We start from the raw sequence: 26,044 nt of genomic DNA on the forward strand, positions 1-26,044 counted from the left end.
CAAAGGTTTTCATAATAATTTTGGTTGAAAAATGTACCTTCTGTACCTTCAGTCTTGTCTTGTGGAATGCTGAAATCACACCATAGCGCCTAAAAGCAAGGAAAAAAAAATTGGTGAGCATCTCATGAATTAGTTTTGGTTTTCCCAGAATTATTTTACCTTGAAAACCACATAATTTAATGCAAATGCACTGTCCCACTTTAGAATGCTGGCAGTCCGCCAAAGCACAGCTCATGGTGAGCTGGATGACACAGGAGGGGGTGTAAGCAAGCAACAGTTATAGAAAGTTCTCTAGGAATTAAATATACAAGGTGTATACTGTAAGCAGAGACAGAACATCGGTACACACAAAACTGTATGCAGAGTATTCTGTGACTTCTTCTGAGATGTTTTTCTGAGCAGAGGACGGGATTTAACAGAGAGGATCAAAACTACTGTTCAATAAAGTATGTGAACGCAAAACTAGAACAGAGTTTCACAACATAGACTCTTAAGAGCCAAATAGTAAATCCCTGGGGCGAGGACATCATCAAATTTACTGCAGAGGGCTTTTGAACATAAAGCAACACTTGTAAATTTGAAAACAGTGCATTAGCACCCCATATATCACTAATGATTCAATGGTACTTCCTACCACACACACACGACACTGAGAATATCAGCAGTTCTCAATTGACAAGGAAGTGAAGGTTCTCATCTGCAGCCTGACTTCTGAATGAATGAATGCTAAGACCAAGTCTGAGGAAGTTTGACGCTGTCCATGTCAAGATAGCTGCACACCCACATTCTTGCAGCAGATTGAGAAATCTGCATCATAGGAAACCAAGCTTTCGGTCCTAAAAACAGGTCACTGAGTGCTGCAAGAGATTAACAATTGCATAGTTCCGAAGTAAATCATTTTCTTCAAAAGCATATTAACATTGACAGTGGGAAATGAGAGAATACCATTTGATTTGATTTGATTTATTCTTGTCACAGTGCGACTAGGTACAGTGAAAAGTAGTGTCTTGAGTGCATTACAGGCACTTCATACAACACAAAGTGTACAAGGGTAATAGAACAGAGCTGCAGAGAAGGTGCACAGAGAGTAAGATATAAAACTTGAGTGGCCCACTCAGAAGCCTTTAACACCGGGGAAGAGACTGTTCATGAACCTAGTCAGCTCCTTGGGTCTGTTCTGTCACACACTTCAATCACAGCTGGTCTGTACCTCAACCTCACCTCCCTAATATGCTCACCCAACAACGTTGTGTCCACCTCAGACTTGAAAACCTCAGTTGTCCGAGCAGGTACAAAATTTCAGGGAAGTACATTCTAAGCTTTCAAAAGGCTTTTTGACAAATAACGTGCACTGCCCCACCACGCTGCAGCATTACTGCAATTACTTGGAACTTCCTTGAGGGATTCCCCTGCCTGTTGATGCTCGGTGGCTGAAAACGGGATAAAAATATTAACTGTGAAACTTGAAAGGGTTCAGAAAAGATTCACAAGGATGTTGCCAGGGTTGGAGGATTTGAGACACAGGGAGAGGTTGAATAGGCTGGGGCTATTTTCCCTGGTGCCTTGGAGGCTGAGGGGTGACCTTACAGAGGTTTACAAAATCATGAGGGGCATGGATAAGATAAATAGACAAAGTCTTTTCCCTGGGATGGGAGAGTCCAGAACTAGAGGGCATAGGTTTAGGGTGAGAAGGGAAAGATATAAAAGAGACGCGAGAGTCAACTTTTTCACTCAGAGAGTGGTACGTGTTTGGAATGAGCTGCCAGAGGATGTGGAGGAGGCTGGTACAATGACAACACTTAAGAGGCATCTGGATTGGAATGAATAGGAGGGGTTTAGAGGGATATGGGCCAAGTGCTGACACAAATGGGACTAGATTGGGTTGGGATATCTGGTCAGCATTGACGAGTTGGACCAAATGGTCTGCTTCTGTGCTGTACATCTCTATGACTCTTAAGTGCATCCATCTCACTGAGACAACTTCAGGTTAACCTATATTCAACAAGCTGCTCAAAGAACTCTGCTCACGTTCTGACAACTGTGACAAATTCCACCTCACCAACCAAGACAACTGAAACTCCTCTAAAATGGAAAGTCAATTTATCCTTTTTTGTGAAATTTCAAATTCTGGACTACAGTCTACATCCCTACCGAAAGATGATCAGTTCTCCCTGGGCCATTTTATTTTGCTGAAACCTATCCAATTGTTTTTTTGCAATATATAGCTTACACACAGAGCGATGCGTATAAACAGTGCCTCCAACTATCTATCCACCTTCAGTGGCAGAGGTAATGATTCAGCTTCATGTCATAGGTATTTGGAACTCTGTCACAAAAGCTGGGGATACTCAGACATTTCAAATATCCACATCTGAGATAGACAGATAGGTAGTTTGTGTAAGGGTACTCATCAAAAAGTAGGAATATAGTAGGATCTAAAAGGCAAAATACATTTGTTCTACCATTATAAATGTTGTGGGGATCTATACTAGGATAGAGAACCCACAAAAAGACTATAAGAAAGCATTATCCTATCCTTACCCGGATGTGATGCTGGGTGCTCTTTACAGGATGTAGGTACTTTGGAAAGGATTGTGCATCTGAGAGACCAACCAACACTGAAGTGGTGAGGTCTGGCTTCAGTACCAAATCCTCCAGCAGTTGGATTTATACCCTTGCCATGGATCTCAGTAAAGAGAAAGAGATGTGTTTTTGATCAAGCCCAACTTGGTGGAACTTTGTAAAGGAAGGTTCAAAGAAGAGTGTCAAAGGGCAAAAGGGACGCACAGGCTCTGAAACAGTTGGAGAGAGTGAACATCATGGTGGGTTTTTTGGTGAATCAGATTATAATTATTCAACGTAGGATAAGGATTCTGAAGAAAGGAGGAACACGTGGAGAGTTACAGCCTAGGTGTGGCATGAGAGATCATTTGAAAACACCTTTTTTTGTTCTTGTGTGGAGTACACACAATTATACAGAGCAGCACACTTACAGACCATTCAACTCACATGCTGGTGTTTCAATATTCCTTCATCTCCCCCACCAACATATGGGGATTTTGACTCTCAGAAAAGCAAAATTGAAAGAATTAATAAATATCCTCATTAAATGATCATTTCTTCATTAAACTTAAAGCTACGACGCACAAAGCACTTTCCTGGACACCACTGCATTTCAATTGGCATGAGACAAAATGCAGTGATTAGCAACAAAACTTCTGTTTAAGAATAAACCTGAAAGAGTTGCTGAGAGGCCAGTATCCTGTCACCGCGTCACCCTGTATTTACTGGTGCACAGTCCACTGGCTGGAGTCAGCCAGCTCAGAGTCAGGCCCCTGAACAGAGGAGATTATCTCCTGGCTACATATTTTTTTCCTTTCCTAACAGCTGTTGTGCTTATTTTTCCCCAGCACTTATGTCGTATGTATACAAGTGTAGGACACAGTGTAGAACAACAAGGATGTAAAGCTTTATTGGTATTCCACCAACAGCAAGAAAGGAAACACCAGAATGGCTTTTTTCAGTCAGCCAGGACTTTCCTGATTGGCCAGGTTAATAACCCCAATCAAGGATCTCAGTCAGGAAGATTCGGCTGGTTCCAATCACTACAAAACCCAACACTGTCTACTTAAAAAAAAATCCTAAATATGCTTTCCACGGTCCGGTGAGGTCAAAGCTAGATGGTGCCTTGTTTGCCGCTAACACTGCACTTCACGTAGTTCACAGCATCTTAGGTGCTTTGAGATGTGGCTACGCAGAAATGCAAATCATTACAAGCTAAAGCTATTCACAATCAAATTATCCACCAACAGTGTTCATTGCAATAGCATCCATGCATAAAATAGTTCTTGAAGTCATGCATCGTAATCTCGACATTCCAAATTCATTCGCGAGGACTTAATTCCCTCCGTTTGTCTGTTTCGTTCTTGAAAGATGCAATACTGCTTTCTACCACCATTTTGCAAACCCTCTCCCCCTCCTTGCAGCTCCTTGTATCCCCATTCTTTTCCTCCGTTACTCCATGCTGCATTTTCACCAGTCCCCCTCTCCAGCCTGAGAGCCTCGTGTCCCATGCTGCTGCATTGCCAACTCCTTTGATCGCTCCAGTCTGCCACTCTCTCTGTAAGATTCTGTCAGTTCACCTGCGGTTGGTTTGGTGATGGCCCCTTAAATGGCCAGGAAAATCCCCGGCAACTTTATTGTTACAACAAAGTCTTCCATTTCTTTTGAATGTATTTCAGCTGTTGCGAGTGAGATCGACATTCTTATGTTAGAACCAACCCCAATTCAAGCAGGGTATAGCTGACCAATGGTCTTGAAGATGCTGCAAGATCTGTACTACAGTCATTCAAGATAGGTAAACACAAATTCTATCTCATCAGAAGCAGCATTCACCATTTTACAGCATTCTGAAGACTCTGGAAGAGTTCCAATGGACTGAAGGGTAGCCAATGTAACCCCACTCTTTCATTAGGAGGGAACGAGAAAATGAGGAATGGTTAGCCTGACACTGGTGGTGGGAAAAACGGTGAAGCCAATCATTACGAATGTAATATCTGATCATGTGGAAGGCAGTGACAGAGTCCGCCCTAGTCAGCATGGATTACTAAAGGACAAAGCCTTGGAAATTTTTTGAGGATGTGAACAGTCGAGTGGACAAGGGTGAATCAGCAGATGTTGTGCATTTGGACTTTCAAAAGGTTTTTGACAAGGCTCCACACAAGAGATTAGTAAAGAAAATTCAAGTTCATGGTGCCAGAGGTAATGTATTGATGTGGAGAGAGAACTGGTTGGCAGACAGGAAGCAGAGAGTTGGAATAAACCTGCCCTTTGGAGAGCAGCAGGCAGTGAGGAGTGCTGGGCCTGAGCTGTTCAAAATACACATTAACAATTTGGACGAAGGAATTCAATACAATTTCTCCAAATTTGCAAATGGCAGTAATTTGGGTGACAGTGTGTGCTGTGAGGAGGATGCTAAGAGGCTGCAGGGTGCCTTGGACAGACTGGCTGAGTGGGCAAATTCATAGCCAATGCAATATAATGTGGATAATTGAGAGGTATGGTCACAAAAACAGGAAGGCAGATTATTATCTAAAAGGTGGCAGTTTAGGAAAATGTGAGGTACAACGAAGACCTGCGGTGGCATGGTGGGACAGTCGCTGAAGGTTGGCATGCAGGTGCAGCAGGCAGTGAGAAAGGCTAATGGCATGGCATGCTGGCCCTGGCCCTTATAATGAGAGGATTTGAGTAGCGGAGTAAGGAAGTCTTGCTGCAGTCATACAGGGCCTTGGTGAGGACTCACCTTGAATATTGGGTGCTGTTTCGCTCTCCTAGTGTGAGGAAGGACATGCTTGCGATTGAGGGAGTGCAGTGAAGGTTCACCAGACTAATTCCCGGGATGGCATGGCTGATATATGAGGAAAGACTGGATCAACTGGGCTTGTAGTCACCGGAATTTAGAAGAATTGGTGCACGCGCGCGCGTGTGAGTGAGAGAGAGAGAGAGAGAGAGAGAGAGAGAGAGAAGAATGTTCCCGATATAAGGGTCACAATCTAAAAAAAGGGCTAAGCCGTTCATGACTGAGATGAGGAAGGTTAGTTTCACTCAGACAGTTGTAAACCTATGGAATTCTCTCCCACGGAAAGCTGTTGGGGCCAGTTCATTAGATATATTCAAGAGAGAGCTGATCCTGGCCCTTGTAGCTGAAGTGAACAAAGGGTATGGAGAGAAATCGGGAAATTGCATGATCACATTGGATGGTGGTGCAGACTCGAAGGGCCGAATGGCCTCTTCCTGCACTTATTTTCTAATTTTCTATGAAAGAGTCTGAAGCAATCCAAGCTGTGTTAACAGATATCATTGCAAGCTTCTTTAACCTTTACAAATAGACGTTTACCTTGTTTGTCCATGAAAATTTACAAGTAAGGGAGCAAACATATTTAAAAGCAGCATTATGTCATTTAGAGTCTATGAAAAGTAAATGTGATAAATCGTGGCCTTGCCTGCAGGACTGGGCTGTCCACTGTAAATGCCTTATAAACGGAAGAGGCATGGTTTTTACTTCCTCTGCTCCAGATGACCATGTTACCAGCCACGTACAGCTCTTCATCATAGTCCAGCTCTTCACCAATGTCACAGGTGCCTTTCCTTAAATGCCAACTCTCCTGCAACAAGACAAATTTTATCAACCACAACTAGAATCATCCTTACATTATAAAGACAATATTCTCTTGGAGATGTGTTTTATAGCATTTCTAAATCAAACTGGTGATGCCATGAATTAGATAATTTGGTTCTACACATTTACAATGACCCCTCAGAAGTGTTTTCTTTATAATTTAAACAATGAATTCGTGCTTTGCAAAAGAACAAAGGAATTTTATATCTGTAAACATATTAAGGAGGAGGATTATTTGTGTTGGATTAATGGCTTTCTACAACTGGTCTACACACAAGGAAAACCAAATGAGCTTTTACAGCATCCCAGAGGTTATGAACTGGAAGTTCATAAACTTATTAACAAACTTTTTTACAATTTTACAATACATGCCGTGCTCAGGCATTATACTATTACATATTTCATTTCAAGAATTTTCAGTCTTAAGAGGGACCAGATGAATGATGAAAGCAGAGTGGGGGTGGGGGGGAAGAGAGGGCTTCATGCTCATTCTTTGTGCCTTCAGTAACAATCCTAAATTTATGAACCGGTTCCTGGCTTGTTAACCAGTTACTATTTGCAACAACGTGCATTATCTCATGCAGACAATGTAGTTAAACATCCCAAGGTCCTTTGAAGAAATATTATCAAACAAAATTCAACTCCAAGCCACATAAAGAGATATTAAGTCTAAAGATTGAAAGCTTGCACAAGGCTTCAGGGATCACTTTCAATAAAGGGAGAAAGGTGCTGAAAGGCAGAAAAGTTTAGGAAGGAAATTCCAGAGTCTCGGTAGTGAAAAGGCTCCTTATGGTGGAACTTCTTAAGTACCACATGTGCAATAGGTTAGAAGTGCAAAGGTAATATCATCATCAAATCTTAAAATAAGCGGGCTAAAGGCAACATGCCCAAGTTTGCTAATTGCACAAAATAGTAAAAATGTGAGTTGAGAGAATCATGCAAATATGGAAATGAGGAACAGGAACAGGCATTGAAACTTTCAAGCCTGCTCTGCTCTTTCATAGGATTGTGGCTGATCATCTACGCCCACGTTCTTCCCCCCACTCCTCCCCACCCCCACCCGAAAGGATGTTCTGGCTATGGAGGGAGTACAAGACTGATTCTTGGGATGGCAGGACCAAAGTATGAAGAGACATTGGATCAGTTAGGACAATATTCACTGGAGTTCAGAGTGAGGGGTGGATCTCAGAGAAACCTACAAACTTCTAACAAGACTGGACAGGGTTAATGCAGGAAGGATGTTCCTGATGACTGAAGCGCGCAGAACTGGGGGTTATAGTCTGAGGATCTGCAGTTAACCATTCAGGGTTGAGATGAGGAGAATTTAATTCACCCAGACAGTGGTGAGCATGTGGAATTCTCTGCCACAAAAAGCATCTGAGGCCAACGCATTAAATGTTTCAACAAGGAGTTAGATAATTGTTCTTAGAGCTAAAGGAATCAAAGAGAATGGGGCAAAAGTGGGAACAGGGTAGAGGACTGAATGAAGAGTCGTATCATATTGAACAGCAGAGCTGGCTGGAAGAGGAGAAAGGCATACTCCTGCTCCTACTTTCTATGTCTCCAGTGTAGTTATATGGCTGGCCCAGATCAATCTTTGGGTCAATGATACCAGGATGTTGGTAAGGGGGGATTCAGCAATGTTAGTCCCATTGAATGTAGAGAAGTGATGGTCAGATGCCCTCTTGTTGGAGATGGAAGGTGGCTTGCACTTGGGTAGCATATTTGTTACTTGCCACTTTCCAGCCCAAGCCTAAAGAAGGTATAGCAGCAATGTCCGTCTGATGAGCCAAATGGCCTACTTGTGCTACACTTTCCTTTATTCCTGTGCAGATTAGCCCACCAAGCCTGCTCCACCATTCAATAAGGTCATGCCTGATCTAATTATTGTCAAAGCCTCCTTTTCCTGCTGCATACATTTTCCCCCCATTATTGTCAGTGAGTTTCGAGCTGGAGGAGGTGCGTGATGGGGAAAGGGGTGAACAATTTCAAAAGAAGGATGAAACCGTTCAAATCAAGGTCTTGTCTGATAGTGAGGACAATTCAGATCTGTAAGCACTGGGGTGTGTGTGTGTGTGTGCGCGCGCGTGCAGGTAACAGTCAAGTCTAGTGGGAGCAAAAGAACCATTGAAAAGTTTCTGGAGGGCTTGAGCCACACCAGGGAAGGTTCTGGGTGATATCACCGAGGAGGAGGTAGGTAATCTTGCCAGTTAAAAAATCACACAACACCAGGTTATTGTCCAACAGGTTTATTTGGAAGCACTAGCTTTCAGAGTGCCGTTCCTTCATTAGGTCATTAACAACCTGGTGTTGTGTGATTTCTTTTTTAAACTTTGTACACTCCAGCCCAACACCGGCACCTCCAAATCAATTTTGCTAGTGGTACAGATATGTGGTCAGAAATTCAGCTCAGGGACAAAATATTTGCTCTACCTACCACTGCCACATGGTGGCAGTACTGCATAACGCATTGGAGCAACTCCTTTGAACACATTGGCAAAACCCACAACCTCTACCAACTCAAAAGACAAAGGCAGCAGAACGATGAGAGACCACCACCTGGAAATTCCTCTCTAACCCACACACCACCCAAACTTGGTACAATTTGGAGGTGCTGGTGCTGGACTGGGGTGGACAAAGTTAAAAATAGCACAACCCCAAGTTACAGTCTGACAGGTTTATTTGGAAGCACTAGCTTTTGGAGCACTGTCCTTCATTACCACATTCCTTCAGTATAACCAAGTTAACTCCAGGAACTCCCTCACAAATAGTGTTGTGGGTGTACCTACACTACATGGACTACAGCAGATCAAGGAGGCAGCTCACCACCTCCTTCCCAAGAGTAATTAAAAAGGGGCAATAACGACTGACCTGGCCAGACACCCCTTGAAATAACAAAAAAAACAAGTTTGGAAATTGCCCAGGTCAGTCTCAGACAATTTCCAGGAAGAGGGATGGAGTTGGTTACTTGGAAGTGAAGTTCATGCTAAGAACAGAAAATACCAGCCTCAACCCTGCCATCATTAAACTGCAGCCCATTTTTGCTCATAATATACTGGACGTCAAATAGTAGTCTGAAAATGTGGTGGGAGCGGCAGGGTTCAGGGAGCTGGCGGCGAGGCAAAGTCATGCACACAGCCCAGTGCTGTGTCTTCAGACGCTGTCACCAAGGAGCTGCATGGAAATCAGACATAGGAAGGGGGCCAAGGCTAGATGTTTCAATGATTCTCGAGAGCAGAAAGAATCATTGAATCCGTACAGTGCAGGGAGAGACCATTCGAGCCCACAGTGACCCTCCAAAGAGCATCCAGCCCTGAACCCAATCCCAACGTTATCCACTTAACTCTGCATTTCCCATGGCTAATCCACCTAGCCTGCAAATCGTTGGACGGGGAGAAGTGAAAACTCCACACAGTCACCCAAGAGTGGAATTGAACCCGGCTCCCTGTAAGGCAGCAGCGCCACCTCGCAAGAGAAGTCACTGCATGTGATTTAAGAACACACAACTACAGGCACATACAACTGAATGTATCAGGACAGCGTGTAGTTAATTCTTGAATGTGCATTCAAAATTCTGAACAAATTCTTTATTCTCCCCTTTTGAAGTCGGCCATTCAGCCCCTTGAGCCTGCTCTGCCATTCAATAGGATCGTGGTTGATTCGACACTCTCATGTCCACTTTCCTGTCACCCTCAATTCCCCAACTGATCTACAATCTTTCTCAGCCTTAAATATACACAAGGACTCTGTACTCACAGCTCTCTGGGGCAAGGAGGTCCAAAGACTCTCAACCCTCTGTGAGAAGAAATTCTTGTTCAGCTCAGTCTTTATTCTGAGAGTATATCCTCTGGTCCTAGTCTCTCTGACACCCTCTCAGCATTCACCCTGTCAAGTTCCTTAAGAATCCTATCGATTTCAATGAGACACTCTCTCATTCTTCTCAGCTCCAATGTGTAGAGTCCCAACCTGTTTCACCTTTGCTAATAAAACAGTTCCTCCATACCAGGGATCATCCTCATGAAGCTTCTCTGAACTGTCTGCTATGAAATGGTAATATTCCCTTAAATAAGGGGATCAAAATGGCTCTCAGTACTCCAGATGTAGTCTCACCAGCGCCTTATCCAGCTGCAGTAATACTTCCCTACTCTTATACTTCATTCTTCTTTAAGTAAGGACCAACAGTCCATTAGCCTTCCTGATTACCTGTTGCCAGTTTTCTGTGTTTCATACACAAGTGCCCCCAAGTCCCATTAAGTTGCAACTTTCTGCAGTTTTTCTCCATCGAAATAATACTATTCTTTCGTTCTTCCTCCCAACTTCACATTTTCCCATATTATTTCTCAACTTCTTCCCCGCTTAATCTCGAAGTATCTTTTTGTAAAATATCTGTATATCTCTTGCAACTTGCCGTTCCACCTATTTTTCTGTTATTATCTATTATCCTTTCGGCATTGAAGCCTCAAATGCACTTCAGCCATGAATTAGTGTTAGCACACTCTGAGTAAGAAGACTGAGAGCTTAAACCCACTGCAGCAAGCTGTGCACAAATTGTTGATGGCACTTCAGCACAGTACTGAGGAATTGCTGAATCGTCCAAGGTCCTATTGGTCATATGAGATGTTAACCAAGCAATTTCTCATGTGCACAGAAAAGACCCGGTGACACATTCTGAGAGCAGCAGGACAGTTCTCCCAGATTTCCTGGCCTACATGTACCCTTCAGTAGACAGGCAGGAGGCTGGAAGAACACAGCAAGCCAGGCAGCATCAGGTGGTGAAGAATTCGACATTTTGGGTGTAACCCTTCTTCAGGACAGGGGGGGTGTAGGGGGAGCTGCAGATAATGCGGGTGGTGGGGCAGGGTGGTAAAGTGGGGATAGGTGAAGACAGGTAGAGAGTACAACCTGGTTGGTCAGTGGGAGGAATGAATCCTTTAGATAGCTGAGAGGACAGGGATGGGAGGTATTTGAAATGCTGCCTGGCTTGCTGTTTTCGTCCAACCGCCTGCCTGTCTACTTTGGATCCCACCATCTGCAGTTTTTTTTTGTTTCTAACACTTATCCTACAGCTATCGTTGCTAAACCAGTCATTATCATCTGTCCATGACTGTTAAATCTTTTTGCATGTTGGATGTCATAATTACTGCACAGCAAGATGGCATTGGGTGTACAATGATACAAAAGTTGTGAAAAAAATGACATAAATCTAATTTATTTCCATTTCTAGTCATTTTTCCATCCAGTATGCTTTTGATAATCTCATAATCCACAAATCCAACTGTAACTTGGAAATTGGACCAATGCCTTGTATAAATGCAAAATCTTTATAATCTTTGGTAACCTACTGCAGAACATGTTACTTCCTCACTTTAGGGGCTACTGATTATTCTAGATGAGATGTCCAATCCTGTACCTTCTGTTTCTCATGGATTGTAACTTCTCTCAGTGATCCCACCAATCCTGCGTCACCATCCGAGGACCACAGTTCTGAAGCAGGCTGCAGCTGCCGAAGCTGAAGATTTGTGGCATTAGGGTGGCGCCTGCAGTGGTCACGGCCAAACGGAACAAACTCCTGCATTTCCCCTGCTGCAATCATCGTTACCCTCTCTTCATAGACGTTCGACATGGGTTCCAGATATCAGCATTATTTCTGCTTGGAGAAAGGCAGCGATTTCAGAAAAGCTAAAATTCAAGGCACGGCCTGTGCAGGCAGCAACGTAATTCAAATTTTAGAAAAGCAAAGAACTGAAATCACTAAAGATAGTGTTCGACAAGGTTCCACACGGGAGACTGATTAGCAAGGTTAGATCTCATGGAATACAGGGAGAACTAGCCATTTGGATACAGAACTGGCTCAAAGGTAGAAGACAGAGGGTGGTGGTGGAGGGTTGTTTTTCAGACTGGAGGCCTGTGACCAGTGGAGTGCCACAAGGATCAGTGGTGTGTCCTCTACATTCTGTCATTTACATAAATGATTTGGATGTGAGCATAAGAGGTACAGTTAGTAAGTTTGCAGATGACACCAAAATTGGAGGTGTAGTGGACAGCAAAGAGGGTTACCTCAGATTACAACAGGATCTGGACCAGATGGGCCAATGGGCTGAGAAGTGGCAGATGGAGTTTAATTCAGATAAATGCAAGGTGTTGCATTTTGGGAAAGCAAATCTTAGCAGTTAATATACATTTAATGGTAAGGTCCTAGGGAGTGTTGCTGAACAAAGAGACCTTGGAGTGCAGGTTCATAGCTCCTTGGAAGTGGAGTCGCAGGTAGATAGGATAGTGAAGAAGGCAGTTGGTATGCTTTCCTTTATTGGTCAGAGTATTGAGTACAGGAGTTGGGAGGTCATGTTGCAGCTGTATACGACATTGGTTAGGCCACTGTTGGAATATTGCGTGCAATTCTGGTCTCCTTCCTCTTGGAAAGATGTTGTGAAACTTGAAAGGGTTCAGAAAAGATTTACAAGGATATTACCAGGGTTGGAGGATCTGAGCTACAGGGAGAGGCTGAACAGGCTGGGGTTGTTTTCCCTGGAGTGTCGGAGGCTGAGGGGTGACGTTATAGAGGTTTACAAAATTATGAGGGGCATGGATAGGATAAATAAACAAAGTCTTTTCCCTGGGGTTGGGAAGTCCAGAACTAGAGGGCATAGGTTTAGGATGAGAGGGGAAAGCTATAAAAGAGACCTAAGGGGCAACTTTTTCACACAGACGGTGGTATGTGTATGGAATAAGCTGCCAGAGGAAGTGGTGGAGGCTGGTACAGTTGCAACATTTAAGAGGCATTTGGTTGGGTATATGAATAGGAAGGGCTTGGAGGGATATGGGCCGGGTGCTGGCAGGTGGGACTAGACTGGGTTGGGATATCTAGTCGGCATGGACAAGTTGAACCGAAGGGTCTGTTTCCATGCTGTACATGTCTATGACTCTATATGAAACGAATACTAAATGCTGGATGAACCCATGCCCGGCAGGATTTATGGACAGAGAAACAAAGTCAATGTTTTCAGTCCAGTGACCCTTCTTCACAACAATAGAACAATTGATGCAGAAGAGGGGGAATCGAGGGCAAGACCAAAAAGTGGGAGATTTCAGGAGACACTGGGAGTGTGGGGAGGGGGTGGAATGGGAGATAAGGGGAAAGATAACTAAGGGGGAGGGGGTGATATGTTGACAGCACAGTGATTAGGAAGATACGGGGGTGGTAGGAAGGAGGGTCTGCGTGGGGAGAGGGGAGATAGAGAGGTGATAAAGGGGTGTGGGGGTGTAGAGAGATGTGAGGGGTACAGGAAGATGCGGGGATGGTGGGGGTAGTTGCAAGGGGGTGGGATGCAGGGGGGTGGGCAAGATGGTGTGGGAGGGTGTGGAGAGACGTGGGGGGGAAGACATGGGGTGAGGCTGGGGAGACATGTGGGGGGTTACAGCAGATGGTGGGAAGATGGGAGGGGGTGGGGCGTAGATGTGAGGGGGTGGGGGGGAAGATGTGAGGGGGTGGGGGGAAGATGGGAGGGGGTGGGGGGAGGTGGGAGGGGGTGGGGGGAGGTGGGAGGGGGTGGGGGGAAGATGGGAGGGGGTGGGGGGAGGTGGGAGGAAGATGGGAGGGGGTGGGGGGAGGTGGGAGGAGGTGGGAGGGGGTGGGGGGAAGATGGGAGGGGGTGGGGGGAAGATGGGAGGGGGTGGGGGGAGGTGGAGGGAGTTGGGGGGGTTGTGGGGGGAGGTGTCGAGTTGGGATATCAGGAGGCGGGTGTTTCTGGATAAAGAGGGAGCTTGGGATTCAGGGAATGACGAGAAAGTTTATGTTTCTACCATTATTATTATAAAAGACGACCAAACTAACCTGGTAAAATAACGAGTGAAATTTCCAGTGACAGTTTCTCTGCGATCATCCGCCTCTGAATTACGAAATCCTGGAATCTGGTTTTTGCTCCGAATTCGCGCCAAAAGCAAAATTCACTTAAAATCCGGATTGAAGGTTCAGATGGGCGCCGCCATCTTGGACTCCCATCAGTCACTGCGCTGGGTGTGCGCAAGCGCATTCGAACCTAGCGACGAAGCGCCATCTGCTGGTGATGAGAGGGGGTAACTGACAAAATGCATCTGCTTTATCCCCAGTGTCTTTGAGAGATTGAGACATATGACTCTCAGCAATCTTTAAAGTACATTCCTTTCTCTCTCTCTCTTTCCCTTCAATCTCTCTTTGGTGTCAATCTAACAGAGGTAGAAACCCTAACATGACCACACTCTATCCATTCTTCTGAGGTCAACTGTTGACTATTACCTGATTCTGAGATATCTAATAGGCTAAATCTAATCGGCTAAAACAAACATTTGCTTGATTGCTCACAGCATGCTGCATGAAGCAAGTGAAACAATACCATACTCCGTGAATGAAATGTTGTTATAATCCCCCACCACGAATTGGATCTTGTCATGTAAGTCTCACACATCAGTCCCAAACATCAACCATGGTCAAGCCAAGATCTCGGGCTGGAGAAGTGGTCTCCCACTTGAATGGACCAAACAGATCCCACATTCTCCAATACATTGTTTCAGCTCTGTAAGTATTCTGGGCCAGTCGAAGCTGTTGCAGGCTCTACGGATGTAATTTATGCCGAAGAAACTATGCAAAAGATGTTTGCCATTTCAATCTGACATCTTGGCTCTCATGCTCACCTTGCAATCAGGCCTGCTCCAGCATCCTGTGACACCCAGAGTAAGCCGGAGCAGAAGCACCTCATTATTTAATTATGAGCTTTTCCATTCCAGATTTTATTGAATTCAAATTTCACCGTTTATCGTGGTAAGATTTGAACCCATTTCCCAAAAACGTTAGCCTGAGATTTGGAGTGACAGTCTTTCCATACCATTGCCATCCTGACAATTTGAAAAGATATATCTGTTCCTTTTTCCACAAATGCTGCAGACCCGCTGACTACTTCCAATCATTTCTCTTTTTATTATACATTTTTGAGATCCTCTGTGTTTTAGTTTTTACATCTGACAAAGTACATTGCCTTTGCAAGCTGTTGCTATTGTGTTAGTTTCTGAAGTTGTTACTGCTTGGATTTTGGATCTTTAGCTGTGCGTTCCTTTGTAATCAGCATCCATAGTAATTTACAGTCTTTTGACAGCTACTTTGATTTTTTTAAATCAGCAGTGATTTATCAGATATTAGCTTGCTGCTTTCAATAGTATTTAATAGTATCATAGAAAGTTTATTCAAATGTTAACCTCAATAGTAATTCAAAGAAAGTGTTGCATTGGTTTCCTCTGGGTACTATGGTTTCCTCCCACAATCCAAAGGTGTGCAGGTTAGGTGGATTGGCCATGCTAAATTATCCATAATGCCCCAGGATATGTAGTTTAGTTAGATCAGCCATAGGAAACACAGGATTATAGGGTGGGTGGGTGGGGTTGGTGAGTCTGGGTAGGACATCCTTGGAGAGTTGATGTGCATGTGTTGGGTGGAAAGGCCTATTTCCACAGTGTAGGGATTGTATGAGGTGGACTCAGGTGGGAAAACAGTCCGTATTTCGGGGCATAAGACCAAAATTGAGGTCTCCCTCACAGTAACAATCTCCATTATGATAAACACCAGAGTTTGATTTTTTTTAATGTCAGTCATGGGATGCGGATGTCACTAGCCAGTGTCAGCATTCATTGCTGATCCCTAGTTGTCCTTGAGAAGGTGGTTGTGAGCTGATGCCTTGAACCATTGCAGTCCATGTGCTACAATTGATATGCCCACCAAAATAATGCAAGTTGTTTGAAACAATCGCTCCCAATGCTGCTTCCATGGCTAATCTCCAAAAAGGGATTAGACATATCCACACATTTCATAAAATATTGACACATCTCGTAGAAATACAGGAGCATGAGTCTCAGTGTCCAGCTTGCAATCACTGTCATGGTCACCCTTAATATTATAAAGGTTAATATTAAATTGGAGAGGATTTGGAAAAGATTTACCAGGATTTTGCCCTGAATGGAAGGTTTGAGTTATAAAGAGATGCTGGATGGGCTGGGACTTTTCTCATGAGAGCATAGGAGGTTGAGAGGTGACCTTATGGAAGTTTATAAAATCACAAGGGGCATAGACAAGCTGAATAGCAAAGGTCTTTTCCCTAGTGCAGACAATTTCAAAATTAGAGGGCATATTTTTAAGGTAAGAGGAGAAAGATTTAAAAAGGACTTGAAGGGCAACGTTTTCACACAGAGAGTGGTTCATATATGGAATGAACTGCCAGAGGAATTGGTAGATGGTTACACCATTTTAAACACATTTAGATAAGTATATGAATAGGAAAGGTTTAGAGGAATGTGGGCCAAATGCAGACTAGTTTAGTTTGGAAACTTGGTCCATGGATGAATTGGACCAAAGGGTCTATTTCCAAGCTGTATGACTCTATGGCTATTCATTAACTAGCGCATAAGATCAAGAGCTTTAAGAGAGTAACAGGAAAGAGCAATAAGCTGATCAAATAAAAATAATAATTTGAATATGTGCACAAGTTGACATCTCATAACAATTTCATATTAGCACAGAAATGGAAGTGGATCATCTTTGGAGCATTGTCAAACAAATCCCTTTAGTGTGTGCATGAAGTTTTTTTTATTACAGATCCACTCTGCATGATTAACTGTTCAACTTTTCTTTTTAACCATCTTTCTTCTCAATCACAAGCAATGGTTGTGAAACTGTCCGACCAATATTGTGAACAACACTTTGTGGTTTGTGTCTTTAATGGTCTCATTTGCAGATTAAAGGGTTAATATTTCACCACTGTCTAAATAGGAAAGCAATATAAGTGATGACATAATAGATTACATCATGATGGAAAGACTTTGAAGAGGGAAGTGAGAGTCTGGACCTCATGCTAGGTCTAAGAAAATGTAGCGAATATCGTGTGAATAAACAATTACTTTGAAAAGATCCTGGCTTTAAAATAATGCACCCAACCTCCACCATGACAAACCAAACAGATCAATCATATAGTTGCAGTATCCTTATATAGCGACTGAAAGAAAGACTCACATTTATATAGCACCTTTCATGACTTAGTAAGTGCTTTACAGACAATTAAATATTTTTGAGATGTCACTGTAGTCATATAAGAAACACCAGTTTCAGGTAGTAGTTCTTGAGTTTTACCATCCTATTGAAAAAGCATTGTTTCTTGCAAGCTTTTATGTTGCATGTTACTGCGCAATCTTACACATTCAAAACTAGTGCAAATTATTTTGAATAATCACTTTTTGTGTTGGCTATGTCTTCTGGTCTTAATCTGCACCGTGAATTCCAGTTGCCCAATGGTCCACCATTGGGATCAGAAATGCAGTTCTGCCCTTTACCAATCCTCTTGTGCCTGTTATGCCAACAGACCCACCATTACTTCAGTCCAAATGTAAACAGGAGCAACAATTTTGGATGAATGGCTTTCATATGTGCCATCTGATTTTATAATCAGATTATGAATTTTCCAATCTCTATTGTTACCAACTTGCTTTTATATCGCACCTTTAGCCTAGTGAAACTTGCCAATTCACCTCACAGCGATATAATAACTCAACATTTGGCTGAAAGCCCATAAGGAGATAACAGGACAGGTGATCAAAAGGGGTAGGTTTTAAAGGAGCCAAGCAGAATGAAAAGGTAGATTCACAAAAACAGAATGTTCAACAGCCAGATCAGCACTTCCTTGGAAATGACAAATTTATTTTGCTGCCTAATCTGTCTGGTAGTATGTGAGAATGTTATGTGATCGCAATCTATCAAATTAAATAGGGAATGCAATAACAGCAGAGAATTGGATTCAAACACTGAGATTTTATTGGCAAATATATCAACTCTCGCAAAAGAGCCAGAGAATGTAAAAAAAATCATTGCAAGGTTTTTACTGTATTTGGATGATGAATTCAGTGCAGCAGGATTCCTATTGTAATAAATCAAATGACTCAGGATCAATTTGCAAGAATCAAGCCAATCGGCTTGCCAAAACACCAAATTAGGTGTTAAAACTTGTCTTGAAATTCTGAACTGTAACCCCACTCCCACTCCCACTTACCCTGAATGAAATGATACAAGCAGAAATGGAATTCTTCACGTGTTCAGGAAAGCATCTTGAAATTCACAGGAGCATCAAGAGTGAACTGGACATTAAAATGTTTTGTGCATTAAAATGTTTTGATTTGTTCCATAATATGCAATGGCAGACATACATCTGCAGCAAGAAAATGAAAAATAAATCATATACAAGAATATCTCAAAATGTTCTGCAGCCTTTCAGATACTGGTCTCTCACTAATACCACATCCTTGATACCTTCCACTGTGAATACCCATTACCCTGCCCACTGCCCATATCTCCCCCTGTTGTTCACACATCCAAGGGCCATTGCAATATAATGTCACATTAGCTATCTCTTTCTCCCTCCTATTCCCAGAATCCAGAACTTTTTTCCATACTCCCAGATTACAGGATTCTCTCGTATTTCCAACCACTTCAACTTTTCTGTAATTTCTTAAGAACAATATAAATGTCTATACAGTAAAATCCATAAAAATTAGAAGTAATGGAAAGTGTCTTAGTTTAGGTTCCTTCGTACAAACTCATACCAGATTAATATGTTTCTTTTAAGTGATATTTATTGACAATAAAGCAGCAGAGCTCCCTCCTCTGAGCTGCACTAATTCCACCTGCTAGCAGAGTCCTATCACATGGCTACTGTATTCACCAGGGAGAAAGTGAGGACTGCAGATGCTGGAGATCAGAGTCAAAAAGTGTGGTGCTGGAAAAGCACAGCCAGTCAGGCAACATCCGAGGAGCAGGAGAGTCGATGTTTCGAACATTCCTGATGAAGAACTTATGCTCGAAACATCAACTCTCCTGCTCCTCGGATGCTACTTGACCTGCTGTGCTTTTTCAGCACCACACCTTTTGACTACTGTAATCACCATTACATCGCAGCATATCGGAAGTTCATTAATATCTGCAGAATGGTCCATAGAAGTGGTAGAGAGATAGAGCTTGGCTTGTCCAGCAGGAGTGCAGAAGCTGACACCATTTATCACATCAAGGTGTGTCATAAAACAGTGCTCACTTATACAGTGATCTTTAATAAAGTAAAAGCTCTCATCACGCATATATTCAGACAAAAACTATGATCAAAAGAGATATTTGATTATGTGACCAAAGGCCTGATAAAGAGGTATTCTTTTCATGATGATCATAAAGGAAGAGAGAAATTGGAGAGGTTTAGGAAGGGAATTCCAATGCTGAGTGATGCTGCTGCTCCTGTAACAAGGTTAGGTTGTCCTTTTTTTTGTCAGGAGGTAGTAAACAGCAAGACTTTGGGAGGTTTAGGGTTGAAGGGTTTTTGGGCCATTTTGATTATAGCTAACAGATACTGTGTCAGGCTTTCAAGTTTCAAAAATAAACAAATGAAAGGGGAGTGGCCGGTTCTCCCAGCTCAGCTTTTCCCTGGTTTGGTTTGGTTTAGGTTTCAACAGTCTGGCTGTTCACTGAAAGCAGGCAGTCAGTGTTGAGGCTGCTGGTCCAAAAAACAGCAACATGGAAGAGGGTGTTACATGCTGAATCTCTGTCATCTCTTCCTCCCGTGTAAGACCCTGTAATTGATTTTACCTTTTGTGCCAAGGGGTGTTTGTGGGGATTGATGCAAGTATTTGGAACAGCATCCTTAAACTGGGATAATCTTTTGGGTTTTCGGTTAGATTAGATTGTTCGATATTCTGTTCTCTTTTGTTTGTGATTCATTCAGTAATCTTGTAAATAAATTCTGTTTTGTTTGAAACTCAGTGGTTAGGCCAGCTGCATAACTCCGGGAATATCCGCTCTGCACATGCTTAAAACAACTCACAAAGTTAGGGTTCGGACTACTTTCTTAAAATGTGTTGAGGGGGTCTGGCCTGATCCACAACAAATGTTTAGGGATAGAGCTGAGGTTAAGGCTTTAACAATGAGGCAAAAAAAAGAGAGAATGTAAAGTTCTTGCAATCACTGAGAGTGTCTGTAAGACTGGAGAAAATTACAAAGATAGGTAGGAGGAGTGCATGAAAGGATTAAATATGGGGATGAGAATTTTATATTTAAGCTACTCAGAGACTGAATGCCAATGTACAGAGTGCAGAGCTGCAAAATAAGCCATCAACAACAACAATAATTCACAATTTCATTGCACTTCTAAAAGAGAAAAAACTTCTTAAGATGATTCAGAGGGGTAATGGGTACAGAGAAAAAGAAGATAATCAAAGATGTTCAAAAGATTTGATCAAGGAGTTAGTGTTTAAGAAGAGATTGGAGATCATTGCATATAAAACAATTTGAGACTATTAAAGGACTGAAATATGGAAGTGAGAACTTTAAATGTGGTAATTGGGAACTGGAAGACAGTGTAGGTCAGTGCAAATGGGTGGGGTCTGAACAGTACTTGACTCAAGATAGAATACAGGGAGGAGAGCTTCCTGCAGGCTGGGCTGTGAGAGCATTCAAATTGTCTGTTTGATGAGCTGAGAGTTTCAGCAGATGAAGCAAGAACAGGGATGGAGATGACAATGTTCCCCTGAGGTGGAGACAGCCAGACATTGCAATGGAGAGGATTGTGGGGGTAAGTGAGGGCTGTAGATGCTGGAGAGTGGAGTCGAGTGTGTGGTGCTGGAAAAGCACAGCATGTCAGGCAGTATCCGAGGAGCAGGAGAATCGAGGTTTCAGGCATGTGTCCTTCATCAGGATTGTAGGGGTGTCAACAGTTCAGTTCAGCATGTTTGTGACAGAAACTGAAACCAATTGCCTCAGCCTTCCCAATAGTGGCTTAAGCAAGACTCATGTAATTCAATTGGGTGATGCTTCAAATTGGATGATTATTTAGACAGACGCAATAGGCAGGGTTATGGGGGAAAAGCAAGACATTGGGAGATGCTCTTGTCAAAATGCTCAGACAGACGGTGCAAACGTAATCAGCTCCCTCTTGCCCTCTAAAAATTCTGTGAGACTGAATGAAAGAAACCAGAATAGAAAGAATTAAACAAGGTTACAGTTCAACTTAGTGAAGCTCACTAGTCTATCACTGAAAAGCTTAATTTTGTTCAATTTGTTTTCCACCTTAAGGTCACTGAATGCATAGTAATTCTGAGAGAGTTTAATTTTTCATCAAGGGAAACCAATAATGTAGTTCCAAGCAGAAGAACTTTAAAGCAGCTGATCAATAGGCAGACTTGCAAAATTAAAAGCTGGTATGAAAGCAATTAATTATTGTAAAAGGTAATGGGCTGGAAAAGGGTAATTCGTGGAGATTGCATTCAGCTCCATCCAGTCCAAAGCTGTCATAAGGATGGGTGGTGGAAGACAGAATATTGGAGGATTATGAAGAGCACTGGCCTCTTCAAAAGTCTGAATTGCTATCATCTCAGTCAGCTGCTCCTCAAGGTTCACCAGAGACTTTCCAATACTACGGTAAACCAAGCAAGGTCCTTAGATCAGAGTCGAAAAGTGTGGCGTTAGAAAAGCACAGCAGGTCGGGCAGCATCCGAGGAACAGGAGAGTTTGTGGTCCTCACTTTCTCCAAGGTCCTTAGATCTGGTCAAGGAAAGGTGATGCCAGCAACCTTCAAGGTGGTCATGGCTGTTATTGCGACAGGATGTTTATTTACTAAAGCCCACATCAAAGCTGCTTGCTCGGCAAAGTGGCACCACAGCAGCAAAACCAGCTGATAGAGAATTACAACAGAGCATTACACAACAGCGGCCAAACAGGAGATAAAGGGAATGTCCAAAGTTGGTGTAGTTACCCGGACAGAGCAAACCACAGAGTCCAATTAAGATTTCCCAACAGCATGAAATGTAAGGGGATATCCTCTTGCAGCAAAGCAGCAGTTTTAACCCTGTCATAGCATTGATGAAGATATACAAGGGTGATCATGTCTGAAGTTAATTACATTGTGTGGCATGATTTGACAGGAGGTTATAATATCTGACCTTCCCTAGCAGACAGATTTTTTAATACAAACCTGCCCCACGGTAATAAGACACTAGGGGTGGGCTAACCAAGCCTCAGTCGAGATGAAGATCCCACTTTAGAGAAAGCTGTTGGCCACTCTCAGTGCCACCAGACCTCAGAAGGTATACACAGCTCAAGGAGCTGCAGGGAGAAGGGTGCTAGGAGTCGGGTACTGCTGAATGCTAGTCCTTTCAGGGACAAAGGGATTGGAGTGCCTGGGAGAAGAGGATGAAGCAGCCCCCAGGTTTTAGAGTGCAATTCAGGAGGAATAGGAGGGGGATGTCCCCAAGTGAGCACAGAACCATGCCGAAATGATGGGCCCTTCATCTTGTCAAAAACAGCTTTGTGGTATAGCCTACCTACCATGTCAATGTTTTCGGGTTTTTTATCTTTTTCCTGTGTTTATAGGTAGTATCACACACCTTTGTTTTTTTTTGCCATCATCTAATGACCTGCGTTACCAATTAAAAGAGAAATTAATAAGCATGGAAGTGGGTACAACAACAATGTTTAAAAGACATTTGGATAAGTACATGAATAGGAAACATTTGAGAGGATATGGACCAGAATCAGGCAAGTGAGACTAATTTAGTTTGAGATCATGTTCGGCATGGACTGGTTGGACTGAAGGATTCTAACCCTCCATTATTTACCTAAAAACTCAACTATTTATGAAGTCTCTCCTATTCAGCCTCCTCTGCCAGTAATAGTGCCACACATCTTGTTGATCTGAGAAAGTAGGCTTGGCCCATAAAGGCTTTAACAGAGGTGGTGACAGATGCTTATCTAGGTTTCAGAGCTTCTGGCAATGCTGTCATTCTGTCAATAATGACAGGCAGGGATGCCCAGGGGCATGGTACATTGGCGAGACCAAGCAGATGCTATGACAACGTATGAATGGACACTGCACGACGATCGCCAGGCAAGGGTGTTCCCTCCCAGTTAGGGAACACTTCAGCGGTCTGGGACATTCGGCCTCAGATCTGTGGGTCATCGTACTCCAAGCTGGACTTTAGGATATGCAACAACGCAGAGTGGCCAAACAGAGGCTGATAGCCAAGTTCGATACCCATGAGGATGGCCCCAACCAGGACCTTGGGTTCATGTCACACTGCAGGTGACCCCACTACACTATACACTTTCTCTTTCTTTCTCTCTCTCTCTCACATACACACACACACACACACACACAAACACACACACTCTTACATACTCAGACACTCATGCAGACCCTCTCTCATACACATGCTCTCTCTCAGACATACACACATACACTGCCCACACTCACACCCACGCACACAACCTCTCACAGGTGTATACTCTATCACACTCTCACACACACTTTACCAAGCATACACATATGCAAACACATACACTCACATGCAGACACTCTCTCTTTCTCCCTCACATGCATGCACACTCACATATAAGTCTATGAGGTGAACGTGCATTTGCAGAATTGCAGGTACATTCTATTTTATTCAAAAAGCACACAATCTGCAGGCAGTCAGTGCAAACAGTGAATCCATTAAACATGTTAGAAATTCCCACTTTGGAAATTGAATCAGTCTGGCTCAAGTTTGAGATACAGACAGACTCTAACCTCACACCTTTAATACATTGTCTAAGCTGAGGTGTAACTTCTTAAATAAAACCTTAAGTTATTTCAAGAATGTGACTGGAAAGAAGTTCTGGGATTTACATATTACTGAACCAAAACCTGCAACCCATTCTAAAAGGTGAAAGACTTAACAGTATATGTTAAGTATATTATATCAGTTGCATGAAACTGTGATCTTTTGCTATAAATTCTTATGATCCTGCTGCATAGCTGATGAAGGAGCAGCGCTCCGAAAGCTAGTGCTTTCAAATAAACCTGTTGGACTATAACCTGGTGTTGTGTGATTTTTAACTTTGTCCACCCCAGTCCAATACCGACACCTCCACATCAATAATATCTTCAAATAAGACATTAGAAGAAACATGGGTAATTAATCGGATAATATTATTGTAGAATAAGTAAACACATTGTTTTACTCAAAGACTTAATATACACATTTCAGAGAAAGTGATAGATTTTTTTTAAAAAAAGCTAACGAAGCTTTTAGAGTGATTTTTGGGAATTCAATGGGCTAGGTTGTACAACTGAGGTGACAATTCAACTTGAGCAGAACTCGTAAATCTAAACAGGAAAAATGGTGACAAAAATTCACAAAAGGGAGTCAGGTTTTGTCGACAGGAAATACAAGCAATTCCAGATTTTTATATTGATCAATATAAGATTAGATCTCCTCAGAAGTAAGGATATATTTGTCATAGAGGCAATGCAGTGAAGATTCACCGGATTGATTCTTGGACTGACAGGATTGTCGTATCAGGAGAGATTCTGTTGACCCCCCCCTGTATTCATCACATTGTAGGAGAATAAAAGGGGATCTCATTGAAACAAGAAATTCAGATATTGTTGGACACTCTGGATGTAGGGATGATGCTTCCTCTTGCTGGGGGACCCAGATCAAGAGATAATGGTATCAGGTTATACAGTAGACCCAATAGGACTGAGATGAGGAGAGATTTCCTCATTCAGAGAGTTGTGAAACTATGGACTTCTCTATTTCAATACTGTGGAGGCCAAATCAATGAATATATTTCATTAAGAAACAGATAGCATTTTAGGTAGTAAAGACATCAAGGAAAGGCATGGGGAAGGCATTGGGAGCAACACAGTGGCTAGTGATCTGCACTGCTGTCACTGCCAATGACATGGGTTTGATTCCAGCCTCAGACAGCTGTCTGTGTGGAGTTTGCACATTCTCCCCATATCTGCGTGGGTTTCCTTTGGAAGCTCTAGTTTCCGCCCACAGTCCAAAGATGGGCAGATTAGGTGGATTGCCCACAGGAAATACACGGTTGCAGGGATAGGGTCAGGGGCAGATCTGGGTGTGATGCTCTTCGGAGGGTTAGTGTGGGACTCAATGGGCTGAATTGCCTTCTACTGCACTATGATTCTATGAGAGTGTGGGAGTATGGCATTGAGATAGACCATAAGATATATGAGCAGAATTAGGCCATTCAGCCCATCGAATCTACTCTGCCATTTAATCATGGCTAATATGTTTCTCAACCCCAAACTATTGCCTTCTCCTATGACCTTTGATCCACACAATAATCAAGAACTGATCTTGAAATAACTCCACAGAGTCCAGGGTTCCCTGATTGGACCAGATGAACAGCCCCAATCAGAGAACTCATATTCTGGTGGACCTCATTATAATCACTACATCCCGCCCGCTGTCAGCCCGAGGATATAGGCCTGTTGTTTACTTTGTAGCTCCTCCTGCAGTGTTTTAGCACCAGGTCTGGTTCCTTCAATTCTACCTCTGATGTGGGCAGTGTGTCATGCACAGCAGCTTGACTCTTGCACCCGAAGGGTCTCAGAAGAAATTCATTCTCTTCTCCAGGCTACAAAGGTGGTCGAGGAGGTGGCATCTGCCATGTCCATCTCAAGTTCCGAGGTCTCTTCAGTGTTGGAGGGAGAGGGAGAACCCACAGGTTCCAGGAACAGTCTGAAAGGCTGTTGAGAAGCCAGGCTGCTTTTGCTCCAGCACCGTTTGCAAGTTTGTAACTTTCATCTGGTCCATATGTTTGTTCATGACCATCGCACCTCCCTGAACCTTATACGTCACAAGACCTGACCACATGTTGACCATACAGGGCCATTCCCATGATTTCTACACCAAACTTTGTCCTCTGAAGTAAACAGTCTCTCTTGCTTAGCCGAATCTTGAGTCTGGCATTGATGTTCCTCATACTGTTTCACCCTCACCCCCAGGTCCAGGGAGATCAGACTTAACCTGGTG

The 26,044-nt window shown here is 43.0% G+C and overlaps 1 protein-coding gene across 3 annotated transcripts in view; it reads right to left on the reverse strand.

Annotated features, from left to right (window-relative positions):
* Positions 1-14,170, reverse strand: part of anapc1 (anaphase promoting complex subunit 1) — a 221,014-nt gene extending 206,844 nt beyond the window's left edge. The window contains exons 1-4 of one of the 3 annotated variants that reach the window (XM_060848972.1): positions 14,010-14,170; positions 11,589-11,825; positions 6,003-6,164; positions 47-89 (exon numbers count right to left, since the gene is read on the reverse strand). In XM_060848972.1, coding sequence (XP_060704955.1) covers positions 47-89; positions 6,003-6,164; positions 11,589-11,801 — 418 coding nt within the window. In that variant the 5' untranslated portion in view covers positions 11,802-11,825; positions 14,010-14,170. Of the gene's footprint in view, positions 1-37; positions 90-6,002; positions 6,165-11,588; positions 11,829-14,009 lie in introns of all 3 variants that reach the window. The other 2 variants (XM_060848952.1, XM_060848962.1) reach the window with 2 other exon arrangements.
* Between the last annotated feature and the right edge of the window lie 11,874 nt (positions 14,171-26,044).

The sequence above is a fragment of the Hemiscyllium ocellatum genome, chromosome 3, assembly GCF_020745735.1.
Source record: "Hemiscyllium ocellatum isolate sHemOce1 chromosome 3, sHemOce1.pat.X.cur, whole genome shotgun sequence".
Taxonomy (NCBI): domain Eukaryota; kingdom Metazoa; phylum Chordata; class Chondrichthyes; order Orectolobiformes; family Hemiscylliidae; genus Hemiscyllium; species Hemiscyllium ocellatum.